This window comes from Salvelinus namaycush, chromosome 40, assembly GCF_016432855.1.
Source record: "Salvelinus namaycush isolate Seneca chromosome 40, SaNama_1.0, whole genome shotgun sequence".
In the NCBI taxonomy this organism is placed as follows: domain Eukaryota; kingdom Metazoa; phylum Chordata; class Actinopteri; order Salmoniformes; family Salmonidae; genus Salvelinus; species Salvelinus namaycush.
The window spans coordinates 17,014,431-17,029,567 of NC_052346.1; the positions used below are offsets into that span (position 1 = coordinate 17,014,431).

General features: G+C 42.5%; 1 protein-coding gene across 1 annotated transcript; it reads left to right on the plus strand.

Moving 5' to 3' along the window:
• The first annotated feature begins 29 nt into the window (after positions 1–29).
• On the plus strand, positions 30–12,934 carry LOC120033272 (guanylate cyclase soluble subunit beta-2-like). The gene is made up of 16 exons (XM_038979546.1): positions 30–191; positions 8,744–8,817; positions 8,899–8,993; positions 9,414–9,574; positions 9,684–9,783; positions 9,853–10,058; positions 10,282–10,384; positions 10,505–10,608; positions 10,712–10,928; positions 11,026–11,222; positions 11,305–11,428; positions 11,599–11,747; positions 11,892–12,038; positions 12,144–12,299; positions 12,396–12,582; positions 12,762–12,934. The coding sequence occupies exons 1-16, from the start codon at positions 30–32 to the stop codon at positions 12,932–12,934; spliced, it is 2,355 nt and encodes a 784-aa protein (XP_038835474.1).
• Positions 12,935–15,137: the final 2,203 nt, after the last annotated feature.

Here is a 15,137-nt window from a genome sequence, read left to right on the forward strand (position 1 = left end):
TCAACCACAAAGACCAGGGAAGTTTTCCAATGCCTTGCAAAGAAGGGCACCTGGCCACCCTTCATCTATCAGAGAAGATCTGTGGACAGACCAAGGTCCACTGTCACCTAGGAGCCTGTGTCCATGACATCAACTCCCTCCTGCCCATGGTTCTGGCCAACTACTCCAATATTGACACCATCGTCACTCACGTAGGTTTTAACGACCTTTGTTTTAAGCGATCTGAGGAACTGAGTGAGGACTACAAACATTTTTAAACACCCTCGCTAGCACAGGAAAGAGATTCATTAGCTCTGGCCCCCTCCCGTGCTACTGAAGGGTTTCGGAAAGTTTCAGTTTACTCTTTTCCCTGAATGAGTACATGAAGAAACTTTGCAATGGCAGGAATGTCTCTTTTTTTCCAGTAACATCGCAAACTGTTTGGTAGTGCTCCAGTTCTCCCTGTCAGAATAAGCAACAGAGGACTTGGAAATCATATCAACTCCTGCAGAAAAAGCACTATGGTTATTGTGAGTAACCTAATTGATGTTCCTTTAACTCCGCCTTCTAGTGAGTTGATACAAACTGTTATCTCATACCATTCTGATAAAACGTGGTTGTAATGTTAATCATTTGGTTTTTATTCCATTGGTCACCTCAAGGCAAATGGCATTGAATATGGCACTTTTAAATGTTAGAGCAATCACAAGTAAAACCTTTATTGTGAATGACCTAATTACTGAGCGCAAAGTTTATTGCATGTTACTCACTGAAACATGGCCGTCATCAGACTGTAGTGCTGCTCTTATTGAAGTCTCCCCCCGGACTACAGCTTTTCATGCTCTATCAGAAAATTGAAAAGTGGAGGGGGACAGTCTCTATTTTCAGTAATGCTCTCAGCTGTAAGGACTTTTTGTTTGGCGACTTTGGTTTTTTTGAGCATCATGCTATACTGTTTAAATGTCAGCCACCAGTGCTGGCCATAAGACTCAATAGGCCACCAAAGCACTGCCCCACTTTCTTTACTGATTTATCTGAACTATTGTCTATTGGTCTTGAGAACTATGATAAAATCATTGTGTTGGGCGATTTTAATATTCATGTTGACAAAGAGACTGACTCCAAGGCCATTCAATGTATTAATCTTTTAAGCTCTATGGACTTTATCCAACATGTTACTGGGCCCACCCATAACCGCGGCCAATCTCTTGACCTGGTTATTACCAAGGGACTTTCTATTGACATATCCTCCATTGTTGGTGTTGCTTTATCTGATCACCACTTTCTATTTCTTGCTACCTTGTTGCCCATAGCACTGAACGCATTATTAAGAAATGTTATCTTACCTTGCTGCAGATTTTTTTGAGTGTATGAACAATACTCCACCACCTCTTGTGATTATTTAGTTTATAACTTTAATAGCAAATAAAGGGCAACCATTGACGCCATAGCTCCAGTGGCATCAATGAAAGTAATCATTTAAAGAGAAATTGCAGAAAGCCAGAGCGGAAGTGGAGAAACTCAAAGTTGCAGGTCAATTATGATATTCTGAGAGAGCAACTTGGCATATATAATAAGGCAATTAGAAATGCCAACCAGGGTAATTTGTTGAACTTCATCACTATTAATCAGAATAATTTGAGTCTCGACCAATAATGGCCTGATGAATCCTACCCCCGCAAACCTATTTGAACTTTCCTCCATATCTAAATGTAATGAGTTTGCAACGTATTTCAGAGATAAGATTAGATAACATTAGGCTTGGTATCAGTCAAGCAAGACCTGATTAGAAGTTTGATGATATGTGCCCTAGCCTACCAAGCAAAGGCACTATGGATGACACAGACATGCTCAGGAAAGTGATATCACAACTTAAGCCTTCTACCTGCCTTCTCGATCCTATCTCCACCACCTTCTTCACAACCGTTTTCAATTGCATATCTGAAGAAGTGCAAGCTATAGTTAATTACTCCCTGTTCACTGGCACTTTCCCCACTGCACTAAAAACTGCTAGGGTGAAACCCCTTCTGAAGAAAAGTAATCTATTATTCAGCTCTTAGCAATTTTGGGGCAAATCTCCAACTTTCCATTCTTAAACAAAATTCTGGTGAAATTAGTGTTCGAACAGCTACATGATTTTTTAAGTGCCAACTGTTTAAAAAAAAAAAATCTAATCTGTTTTTTATGCCCACCACAGCACAGAGACAGTCTTAGTTAAAGTGGTAAATGATCTTAGAGCGAACACAGATGCCAAAATACTTTCTGTCCTTGTACTCTTAGATTAAGGTGCTGCATTTGACACTGTTGACCATGATGTCCTTCTGGAAAGACTAGAGAGGTGGGTTGGCTTCTCCGGTCCAGTTCTAAATTGTATTAGGACCTATTTAACCAGTCAAGTGTTTTTTGTAACATAACTTGGAGAAAATACATATCACATGTGCGTTCCACATGGCTCGATTTTGGGTCCGGTACTGTTCAGTTTATATATGTTACCCCTTGGCAGCTGTGGACATATTTTAAAAATATATTTTTAGCTTTGCTTTTCCTTAGGGTTCTTTTTAGTTGTTCAGTTGGGTGTCATCATTTTTTTCCTGTCTATTAGACACTTACCCAGAAAGACTCACAGCTGTAATCACTGCCAAAGGTGACTCGGGTGTGAATACTTACGTGAATTAGATATTTCTGTACTTAATTTTCAACACATTTGCAAGAATTTCAAAAACATTTTTTCACTTTGTCATTATGGGGTATTGTGTGCAGATGGGTGAGGATTTAAAAAAATATTTAATACATTTTGAATTCAGGCAACAGACTTTGACAACAGACTTTCAGCACGCTTATAGGGAAGGACACTCAACAAGCACAGCGCTTACACAAATGACTGATGATTGGCTGAGATAAATGTATTTTATTTTTATTTTTATTTCACCTTTATTTAACCAGGTAGGCTAGTTGAGAACAAGTTCTCATTTACAACTGCGACCTGGCCAAGATAAAGCAAAGCAGTGTGAACAGACAACAACACAGAGTTACACATGGAGTAAACAATAAACAAGTCAATAACACAGTAGGAAAAAAAACAAAATGAGTCTATATACATTGCGTGCAAAAGGCATGAGGTAGGCAATAAATAGGCCATAGGAGCAAATAATTACAATTTAGCAGATTGACACTGGAGTGATAAATCATCAGATGATCATGAGCAAGTAGAGATACTGGTGTGCAAAAGAGCAGAAAAATAAATAAATAAAAACAGTAAGGGGATGAGGTAGGTAAGTTGGGTGGGTTGTTTACAGTTGGACTATGTACAGCTGCAGCGATCGGTTAGCTGCTCAGATAGCAGATGTTTAAAGTTGGTGAGGGAAATAAAAGTCTCCAACTTCAGTGATTTTTGCAATTTGTATTGCAAATTGATGATAACATGATTGTGGGGGCTGTCTTGTTAGACTTCAGTGCAGCTTTTGAGTCTGCTGCTGGAAAAGCGTATGTGTTATGGCTTTACACCCCCTGCTATAATGTGGATTAAGTGTTAGTTGTCTAACAGAACACAGAGGGTGTTTTTTAATGGAAGCCTCTCAAGCATAATCCAGGTAGAATCATGAATTCCCCGTGGTAGCTGTTTAGGCCCCTTGCTTTTTTCAATCTTTACTAATGACATGCCACTGGCTTTGAGTAAGGCCAGTGTGTCTATGTATGTGGATGACTCAACAATATACACGTCAGCTACTACAGCAACTGAAATGACTGCAACACTTAACAAAGAGCTGCATTTAGTTTCGGAATGGGTAGCAAGGAATAAGCAAGTCCTAAATATTTCTAAAACTAAAGCATTGTATTTTGGGACAAATCATTCACTAAACCCTAAACCTCAACTACGTCTTGTAATGAATAATGTGGAAATTGAGCAAGTTGAGGTGACTAAACTGCTTGGAGTAACCCTGGATTGTAAACTGTCATGGTCAAAACAGTTTACAACAGTAGCTAAGATGGGGAGAAGTCTGTCCATAATAAAGCACTGCTCTGCCTTCTTAACAACACTATCAACAAGGCAGGACCCACAGGCCCTAGACTACTGTTCAGTAGTGTGGCCAGGTGCCACAAAGAGGGACTTGGGAAAATGACAGTTGGCTCAGAACAGGGCCGCAGGGCTGGCCCTTTAAAGTACAGCAGCTAATGGGGATCCCTAATAAATACAAATACAACAAAACGTGAAATAAGTCAAGGGCTATGAATAATTTCTGTATGTTGTGCCCATATGAATGGTAGTAATCATTGAATAGTCCAGACTTGTTTTCTGGTGGAGTGACAACAGCTACTTTCAAATGAAATAAAACAGAGAAAATTTTAGCAAAATATGGTGTTCTGTTTCTAAGAAAAATTCCTGAACATAAATGTACAACTAAATTTTACTCTCGTAAGTGCTTCCTTATGAACCTGGATCTGAGGGCAGTTATGGTAACTAACATCTACAGTATTTCCATAGACCTAGATAGATATCTTCATAGACCTAGATAGATATTTCATAGACCTAGATAGATATCTTCACTATCTGGAATGTACCTAGATTGAATGGAAAGGAATAATGATAAGAAACAAGTGCAGGCCTATTCTATCCCTATTTGTTAATAACATCAACACATAATAGAGTACAGGATACATTCCATTGTCACGCCCTGACCTTAGTTATATATGTTTTCTGTATTATTTTGGTCAGGTCAGGGTGTGACGAGGGTGGGTATGCGTGTTTTGTGTTGTCTAGGGTTTTTGTAGATCTATGGGGTTTTTGTAAGTCTAGGTGTTTGTAGGTCTATGGTGGCCTGAATTTCTTCCCAATCAGAGGCAGCTGTTTATCGTTGTCTTTGATTGGGGATCCTATTTAGGTTGCCATTTTCCATTTAGGTATTGTGGGTTATTGTATATGTGTAGTTGCATGTCAGCACTCGTTTGAGTAGCGTCACGTTATTTTTGTTAGTTTGTATAGTGTTTAAGTGTTCATTTATTAAAGAATGTATTCAAATCACGCTGCGCCTTGGTCTCCTCGTTACGATGAACGTGACATCCATGCCATCCTGTTACAGTATTCCAGTGAATGTCAAGGCTGGCTTCCTCTCCATCAATAATAAATAGTTGAAAGAAGGAAGGGTTCACAGGAAGGGTTGAACAGGATATCAAGCACAGGTTATTGTAATTTTTGTTTGTACTTTTTACCCCTTTTTCTCCACATTTTCGTGATATCCAATTGGTAGTTACAGTCTTGTCGCATCGCTACAACTCCCGTGCCGACTCCAGAGAGGCGAAGGTCGAAAGTCATGCGTCCTCCGAAACACGACCCTGACAAGCCACACTTCTACTTGACACACTGCTCGCCGAAAGCCAGCCCCACCATTGTGTGGGAGGAAACCGTACAACTGGCGACCTAGTCAGCGAAAAAGCACAGGTTTTTGTAGAATGGGGTGATGCCATATTCCTCACTAATTGGTCTCCTGGGACCAGTCCCTTTTCTTGATGAGCGGATCTCTGTTTCACCGCCTCTTTCCTTGTATGGTTTTCCATATTTTCCCTGCCATCAACCTCGATGTTGGCGCATTTGGAGAGATGAGGATAGAAACTACCCCGGTCTCTGTTGTTTTCTGATGTTGGCTCTGATAGGGACGCGTGAGGAGGAGTGAGTTCTCTCGCCAAGTCTTTATGGTGATCCATGCCCCAGAGTGCACTTTCACACAACATCCCTGTGTAGAACAAGACAGTAAATATATATAGTATGAGTTTATACTGTATGTTCCGCTGTAGATGTAGAGTTACTCGGATTGCAACTGAAAAGCCTCCATGCTCTAAACTGTTTTTTCGCTGTGTTTTAGTATCTCTACCTTATCAGTTACACCATTGTCCCTCCATGTCAAATGACTCACGCTGATTACAAAACCCATATAACACAAAAAGCGTTGAATGGTTGTGATCTGTTGTCGATTGTAAAAACTCAGTATTTAAAGAAATAAACGTTCAAGGTCTTACCTGCTTCTCCTTTGGCAATGCTGCACTTGATTCAGCTGTAGGCTATTGATTCTTCTCTTCCTGAAGTTACACCAGAGATGGTCTGGGAATGATTTCTCTACTGTCTCTGGATACACACCGCGCATAAGCACTTTACTGATGGAGGGGATTTCTTTTGGAAAAGTACATTGAATTAAAGATTAACAGAAAATACTGCCAACTGTTATGATCATTGTAAAATAAAAATTGCTGTGATGTAATGTCAGAGCAATTTTAAGTCCGTTAAAAAAAAGTAGTTCGCTTGTTGGTTCACTCCAAATCAATGTTTGTTTGATTACAAATCATCTTGACATTTGACCCTCCTTAAGGGGTCTGGAACTTTCCGACAAACTGAACATGAACGTTACTTTGATCCTGAGCAAATCCACCTTTTACAACAATGATCAAAGTAACTTTGCGTCAGTTCACACTTTATTTTAAGGAGCCATTTGTTTTTTGGAAAGCATACCAGGAAGTATCAGTTTTTACAATTTAGTGTCTTGTTTTGTCTTGTCTTGTGTTACATGTGATATGTTGTGTCACTGGTAAAATTTTATTGGGGGAACAACAGCATTTATAGCTCGTGGGAAAGCATAGGCAGCGCAATCATAATTGTTTCTTTGTATGTTTATGGGGGCAGTGTCTAGTATAGGTGTTTGTATGTCTATGGCTGCCTAGATTGGTTCTCAATTAGAGGCAGCTGTTGTTCATTGTCTCTGATTGAGAGCCATATTTAGGCAGCCATATTCATTGGGTATTTGGTGGGTAATTGTCTATGTCTATGTTGCATGTTAGCACTTAGTTTGTATAGCTTCACGTTCGTCGGTTTGTTGTTTTGTTAGTTTGTATTAGTATTTGTTTCGTCTTCATTTTATTAAAGAAGATGTATTTATATCACGCTGCGCCTTGGTCCACTCCTTCACGTAACGACGATCGTGACATCAGTCATGAGAAGCTCGGAAAGGCAGACGTCGAAACTTTACAACTGTTTATGGTTTTTGCAGACTATGTCTAGTAATCATATATTAGAAAAATATAATCGCTTCCTTTTGCATCCAAAGACTGAAATGCGTTATTTACTTAAAATAGACCAAATTCCTGAGGCTGTTAACCCTTAATCTCACATGCTGTCACTCCCTGGCCTTAGTTATCTTTGTTTTTCTTTATTATTTTAGTTAGGTCAGGGTGTGACATGGGGGATGTATGTGTTTTGTATTGTCTAGGGGTTTTTGTATGTTTATGGGGCAGTGTTTAGTCTAGGTGTATGTATGTCTATGGTTGCCTAGATTGGTTCTCAATTAGAGACAGCTGTCTATCGTTGTCTCTGATTGGGAGCCATATTTAGGCAACCATAGTCATTAGGTAGGTTGTGGGTGATTGTCTATGTCTTTACGTTAGTTGCTTGTGTCTGCACTTTCGTTTTATAGCTTCACGGTCGTTTGTTGTTTTTGTATAGTTTGTCAGTGTTCGTGTCGTGTTCGTCTTCGTTAATAAAAGATGATGTATTGTTATCACGCTGCGCCTTGGTCCTCCTCTCTTCCACAATATGACGATCGTGACACATGCAGCCTGTAACATTGACCTGGACTCTATTTCAGGACCATGGACAAGGACTTCCAACCAATAAAAGTTCAGGCAGCTGTGTGTGTTCTATACTACTGATATACAGACCTACAAAACATTAGGAACACCTTCCTACTATTGAGTTGCACCCCCTTTTGCCTTTAGAACAGCCTCAATTTGGTCGGGGTATGGACTCTACAAGGTGTGGAAAGCGTTCTACAGGGATGCTGGCCCATGTTGACTCCATACTTCCCACAGTTGTGTTAATGCTGGATGTCCTTCTGGGAGTGGACCATTCTTGATACAGATGGTAAACTGTTGAGCGTGAAAAACCCAGCAGCGTTGTAATTCTTGACACAAACCGGTGTGCCTGGCACCTACTACCATCTCCCGTTCAAAGGCACTTAAATATTTTGTCTTGCCCATTCAGCCTCTGAATGGCACACATGCACAATCCATGTCTCAATTATCTCCAGGCTGAAAACCCCTTCTTTAACTTGTCTCCTCCCCTTCATCTACACTGATTGAAGTGGATTTAACAGATGACATCAATAAAAGAACATAGCTTTCACCTGGATTCACTTGATCATTTTATGTAATGTTTTGTACACTCAGTGTGTATTTTATCCACAGGAGATTGGTGGCACCTTAATTGGGGAGGACAGGCTCGTGGTAATTGCTGGAGCGGAATAGGCAGAATGGTATCAAATATATCAAACGTGTGGTTTCCATGTGTTTGATGTCATTCCATTCACTCCGTTCCAGACATTATTATGAGCCGTCCTCCCCTCAGCAGCCTCCACTGATTTGATCAACTACCAAGAGAAAGAATACACATTGAGAAAAATAAAATAGTTGGAAGAATTGAAGACAGGATTCATGCAAAAAGAAGATGGGACTGGATGCCATGCAATGTCTAATTCTCACCATATGATGGCAGAATAATTCCATCGTGTGTGTGTGTGTGTGTGTGTGAGTGAGAGAGAGAGAGAGGAGTTAGGGGTTCTGTACATAGAGAGTACAAACCAGGAGGACGAGGACAGAGAGATACCAGAGAGATGGTGAGTACCAAGATGTCTGTTTGTTGATTTTAACATCAAGTCATTCTAGTTTTGCTTTTGACAACTATGATATCTCATATCGCTCTCTTCTTCGCTGTTTGCGTTCACAGTACGGATTCATAAACACCTGTCTGAAATCTCTGGTCATTGAGAAATTTGGTGAAGAAACATGGGAGAAACTGAGGTCTGGTGTTTTGTGTACTAAGTTGATGTAAATTTGAAACGATTCAGGACATGAGTATGCCAATTCTCTCTATCTCTTCAGGACCCTGGCAGAGGTCCAGGACACGTTCATGACTTATGAGATATATGATGATGTCATAACTCTGCGTCTGGTGCAGGAGGCATGTACAATGCTGGGTAAGTACCAGTCTCTACATTCTTTACAATTCTAAAACGATGTTTCATCTTGAACCAGAAACACAGGTCAGTGTTTTTGATACCCTTATATCAGTGGTTAGGAGTGTCTACCTCCTCGGGGGAGGGGGTGTGTAAGGCCAGGTGTTAACAACGTCCCTGCTGAGGCCCTCCAGGTGAGGTCAGGTGTTAACAACGTCCCTGCTGAGGCCCTCGAGGTGTGGCACAGGTGACCCAAGTGTGTCCCAGGTGTCCTGTACCTGAGGAGTCACCGCAGAGCCTGTGGACATGACATGGTGTCAGGGTTAGAATTACGTGACAGTCCACAGTCCCAAACTAAGGGGAGAGATAGGCACCATTTAGTTTGATAGTTGGTGATGATATAGTGATGACAATGATGATGTGGTGGTGTTGTGGCCACAGACATGCCTTCTGAGGTGGTGCTGAAGCTTTTCGGGGAGTACTTCTTCAGCTTCTGTAAGATGGCGGGGTACGACACCATGCTGCGTACGCTAGGGGGGAACCTGGTGGAATTCATTGAGAACCTGGATGCCCTTCACAGTTACCTGGCTCTCTCCTACCAGGTGACCTTCTCTTTACGGCCTCTACAATGGATTATCTACTATGTATTTCAATCCATTAGAGCCCAGAATTAAAAAAAGATGATGTATGCAATAAATATCCTTCTTCCAGGAGATGAACGCTCCCTCGTTCCGTGTGGAGAAGAACGATGATGGGAGGATGTTGCTTCATTACTACTCGGACAGGAAAGGCCTATATCACATTGTTCCAGGTACGGTAATCATCCATACCTAAAATGTACCTTTAATCCAAGGAGGTTATCTCTTTTCTCTCTGTGCAGGCATCATTGAGGCGGTGGCCAAAGACTTCTTTGACAGCGAAGTGTGCATGACCATCCTTAACCAATCAGAGGAGGATGAGCGCACAGGGAAGAAAGAGCATGTGGTCTTCCTGGTCTCTCAGAGGAGCAGAGGGTCAAAGAGGGATTTCCGTCCCCAAAGAGAGAAGAAGGAGGTAACCAAGGAGGATGAGGAGATTGATAGGAGTGTGAGAAGTTTATTTTTTATTTAAATTTGTCATGATTCAAAACAAGAGTCAAGTAGCAGTGTTTAAGTATTACATGTTTATAATGGAATGAAAGTAGAATGAGGTCCAGAGGGTTAAAAAATAAGAGCAAAGTAGTCTACACCCAACAGACACTGTGGCCTCTAGGGGTTGAGTGTGAGATCTCTGGTGTATTCCTCTGGTCTGGTAACAGCATCAGGCAGAGGAATTGGAGAGGATGAGAGCCAGGTGTGCCAGTCTGCCCCACTGCCCTGCTGGGAAAAGATCACGCTGGGACATGGTTAGGAGCGTTGTCATGTTTGGAAAAGGTTGGGCACTTTTTTTTCCTTTAAGTGTTCACTCCAAAATCAACGTTTGTTGAATGCTATCATGTTGATATGAGTACATCTAATGAGAACGATTGAGAAGCTTCTGTGTCCCCCCCACAGACAACCTTCTGAAGTCGTTCACACCCTGCTACCCAGATAAGCTGTGGATGGAGGAACAAGCATTCTGCAATGCCTTCCCTTTCCACATTGTCTTTGATAAACAGGTAAGGCAACTTGTATCTTTCTAAGTTTATGCAAAACGATAATTAAGCAGCTATTAGTCCTATTGGTACATTGTTACCAGTACTCTTCTCTGTGTGTGCCCAGCTCAAGGTGAAGCAGACTGGGATTAACATCCAGAAGTTTGTCCCTGGGCTGCAGACGATGGACATCCGTCTGGATGAGTACTTCAGCATTGTCCATCCGCAGGTGACCTTCAACATCGAGAGCATCAGGAAGTTCATCAACAGCCAGTTTGTCCTGAAGACCAGACGGGAGATGGTGCCACTGGCTTCTCAGCATCAGTCCATGCTCAAACTCAGAGGTTCAGTCAAACTCCCCTTCTCTGATCCGATGTCAGATTGTGCAGGTTGGCTCTGCATTGTGTCCATGGTATGACTGAATAACTTCCCTGTACCCAGGTCAGATGGTGTGGATGGAGTCTCTGGGCTGTATGGTGTACCTGTGCTCTCCGAAGCTGCGCAGCCTGCAGGAGTTGGAGGAGAGGGGTCTGCACATCTCCGACATCGCCCAGCACGACACCACCCGGGACCTCATCCTGCTTAACCAACAGCGTCTGGCCGAGATGGAGCTGTCCAATCAGCTGGAGCGCAAAAAGGCACATACATCTCTCCTTCTTTGTCCGTTTCTCATCTCACTGTTTTCTCATCCTCTTTGTCTATCATGTGGTAATTTCATAGGAGGAGCTGAGGATCCTCTCACGCCACCTCGAGGCGGAGAAGAAGAAGACGGAGACTCTGCTCTACGCCATGTTGCCTCGCCACGTAGCCAACCAGCTGAAGGAGGGCAAGAGGGTGGAAGCAGGTACGATGGCAATGTCTGGCTAATTCCATATCTACCTGGTCCTTCAGACAGGGCCAGCATATCTGCTGCCTTTTATTTTGTTCTACTCTTCAAATGAGCTAGAAGACCTGTGTAATGAAAAGTATGGCCGTTACAAACATCTCTGCTTCACCTTTCTCCCTCTATTTCAGGTGAGTTCCAGGTGTGCACCATCCTGTTCAGTGATGTGGTCACCTTCACCAATATCTGTGCTGCCTGCGAGCCCATCCAGATCGTCAACATGCTCAACTCCATGTACTCCAAGTTCGACCGCCTTACCAGCGTCCATGACGTGTACAAGGTATACAGAGAGAAAGAGAGAGGTACATGAAGGGGTCAATGAAAGGTTGAATGAAGGAGAGGAGATAAGGGAAGGAAAATACTTTAGATTATTGAGATGTAGCCAACCTTTCAATGAGTGCTATGAACGCCTCAGCTCTTCCAGGTGGAGACTATTGGAGACGCCTACATGGTGGTGGGTGGGGTTCCCATTCCAGCTGACAGCCATGCAGAGCGGGTGGCCAACTTTGCCCTGGGTATGCGTATCGCTGCCCGGGAGGTGACCAACCCTATCACTGGGCAACCCATCCAGGTGACTTTATAGTCCAAAATGAGCTGTTCTTTAATGAAGCTATGGAATTGTGATTTGAAGTGGCGGTGTGTGTGTGTCTGCGTGTGTGTGGCGTGCGTGTACCAGATTCGGGTGGGTCTGCACACAGGTCCAGTGCTGGCTGGTGTGGTAGGGGACAAGATGCCTCGATACTGCCTGTTTGGAGATACGGTCAACACTGCCTCCCGCATGGAGAGTCACGGACTGCCTGACCACATACACCTCAGCCCCTTCACATACAGGTAGTGCCAACATGGCTCCCATTCAGATTTGCCAATAAAGTTGGCCGAAGAACTTAGTTCTTGGTTCTGATTCTCTCTAACTATACCTATCTGCGGTGCGCTGGAAGATAAGGGCTTTGACATCCTGGAAAGAGGAGAGATCCAGGTGAAGGGGAAAGGCCTGATGACTACCTACTTCCTGCTGCAGAACCTGTGTGTGTCTGAGGACACCATCATGGCCAGAGGGACAGGAGAGCCCTGCGTGTACAGAGACAACCAGCAGGGGGCGGGAGAGAGCGAGAGAGGTGAGGCAATTTGGGTTTGTTCGAATTGCTAGCTAGTAGAGAGAAAAAAAAGGTTATTAAACAACAAAATGTGTTTATTATTGGACAAGTTATACAGCCTTCATTACATATCAGAAGATATGAACGATTCAGTTTCATATGATACAGCCAGATAAAGGAGTCTTTCTTGTCCCATTTAGACACAGAAGAACCAGACAGTGTGAGAAAGGAGGAAACGAATGGCCAAACCACGGCATCTGCTTCTTCTTGCAGTGACCTCACCAACGAAGACACACCTTTTCTGGGAGACACTACACCTTTTCAAAAGGGCTACCTCAACGACGTGAACTCACGATTCTGCCGACTGCTCTAAGTATGTGTTGGACCCCATTTGGAAGCACATCATTTGAAAATCTGAGACCATTTAGAAAATGAAATGTTGAACTCCACAAAGGCATGCTAGTTCTGACAGTTTTCAAAGAATCAACAATGTTTCTACACATGCTTACTAACCCACTTGGCACAGATGTCAATTCAATGTCTATTCAATGCTGGTTCAATGTAATTTCATTGAAATGACGTGGAAACAACATTGATTAAACTACTGTGTGCCCAGTGGGAAGTTTTATAAATACTGTAGACAGTACTTTTTTGACAAAAAGTGATAAATCGGTATCTCAAATTTTTGTTGATGATCCAATGGTCTCCACGTTGATTCAACATTGTAACCACATTGACAAAATTATGTTTAGATATTATAAACAGGTTGATTCAATCTGTGGGAGACTCCTGGGTGAGCTCTGTGTTGTTGTCTTGACTGCCGCCTGCTGGGGGACACCTGGGGTTGCCATGGGGTGGGGACACCCTGTCGGTGCATCATTGATTTTCCCTCATTAGCACTTTCCTGGGCCTTCAAATGAGTGTAAATGAAATAAGAGACGAGGAAAGGTAGCAGCCATTATAGAAAAGACAAGCTCCATGTGCAGCTGCTGTCAACACCAGAACTCTGCCATAGCTAATACAAGCCCCCCAGGCTTGTATTCGATAGCAGAAAGATAGCAGAGACGGATCTATTGAATAGAGATGCTGTAGTTTTGGGCTCCCGAGTGGCGCAGTGGTCTAAGGCACTGCATCTCAGTGTAAAAGGTGTCACTACAGTCCCTGGTTCAATTCCAAGCTGTATCACATCCGGCCGTGATTGGGAGTCCCATAGGGCGGCGCACATTTGGCCCAGCGTCGTCCGGGTTTGGCCGGGGTGGGCCGTCATTGTAAATAAGAATTTGTTCTTAACTGGCTTGCCTAGTTAAATAAAGGTTACATTTTTTTTTTTTATGTTATAGTTTGGGATCTGCTAGACAACAGCAAGGAAAGTCTCCTTTCTCTCCTCTCAGCCTTTCCAGATGCTAATCATGAGTACACAGTAACTGTAATCTGCATAAGGAGGTGTTGATGTGTGATCTTATATAGTCTAAACCTTGTACAGTTGGGATGTTCTTAGACGTGTTTACTTTAGGTCTGGTTCCTCATTTTCCAACTCCCTGTGGCCCTTTTCGCTGACTAAAGTAAACAGTTAACAGTTGAGAAAAATGGTCATGTGGTGTGTGTGTCTATGTATGTGTGTGTATGTTGGGAAAGTGGCTGTCATTAACATTTAATTACCACAAATACCAGCGATAGCACAACAATTGACTCGTGAGTGGGAGAGGTGGAGACTCTTGTGACTTAAGCGCACCTAGGTGCTCCCGAGTGCTACAGCGCTACAGGCAGCGACACAGAGAGGGGCCCAAATGGAGACAGCAACGTTGCAGTACAGTCCCATGGAGCACCAAACAGAAGCACTGAAGTTGCTACAGAATGTGCGCTCTCACCAAACAGCGATTAGTAGGCCCAGTAAATTTGGACTAGAAAAACAAGTGACAACCAACCAAGATTCGTCAGCAGCGGCCCGCACAATAGCAGAAAAGGCGCGTGAAAGTGTCATTACGCAGCTAATCGATATTCTAACCCAAATACTCAGTCGACATAGAAATCAGTCATAGTTCGTTTCAGGATCTGAGGACATTTCTGCGTCCTAAAATGAGTGTTTTATCCCTTATATGAAATTCTAATTTCTTGGTGAGTGATGGTGTGCATCTGCTGGTTTTCATAATTTGACAAAAAAAAAAGATATCTTTCTATTTGGTTGATAGGCTAGAGATTCGAATAAAAATGATTTATGAATGAGAAAACAATATTGTATGGTATGGATATCAAAATATTTAGTATATGTTAAAAAAACACTGCATTTGTTATGACTGACTCATGTTGGCTAGACGTAAAAGCTTACCATGCGCTTCCCAGTCGAAACAGTTCACGGATATATTATGAAGACGTTTTTGTGACGTTTTGGTCTTTTTTTTCGTGAAGGGTATAATTGCAGACCGCAATTAGGGGCGTTTTCTGATATAGGTGTTTCTTGATATCAAGTTACACCAATTGATGCAAGCCATTGGTATGTGGCCGTTTCTTTTATGTCGGGACAACAGTTGTTGACAACTGTAGCATTGTAGCTAAGCCTAACCCTTTTCCTAACTTTA

Coding starts and splice junctions, on each gene's coding strand:
- LOC120033272 (XM_038979546.1), top strand. CDS start 30: ATGCCTTGCAAAGAAGGGCACCTGGCCACCCTTCATCTATCAGAGAAG. Junction 10,929..11,025: donor GTCCATGCTCAAACTCAGAG/GTTCAGTCAAAC, acceptor CCCTGTACCCAG/GTCAGATGGTGTGGATGGAG. Junction 12,300..12,395: donor TCAGCCCCTTCACATACAGG/TAGTGCCAACAT, acceptor CCTATCTGCGGT/GCGCTGGAAGATAAGGGCTT.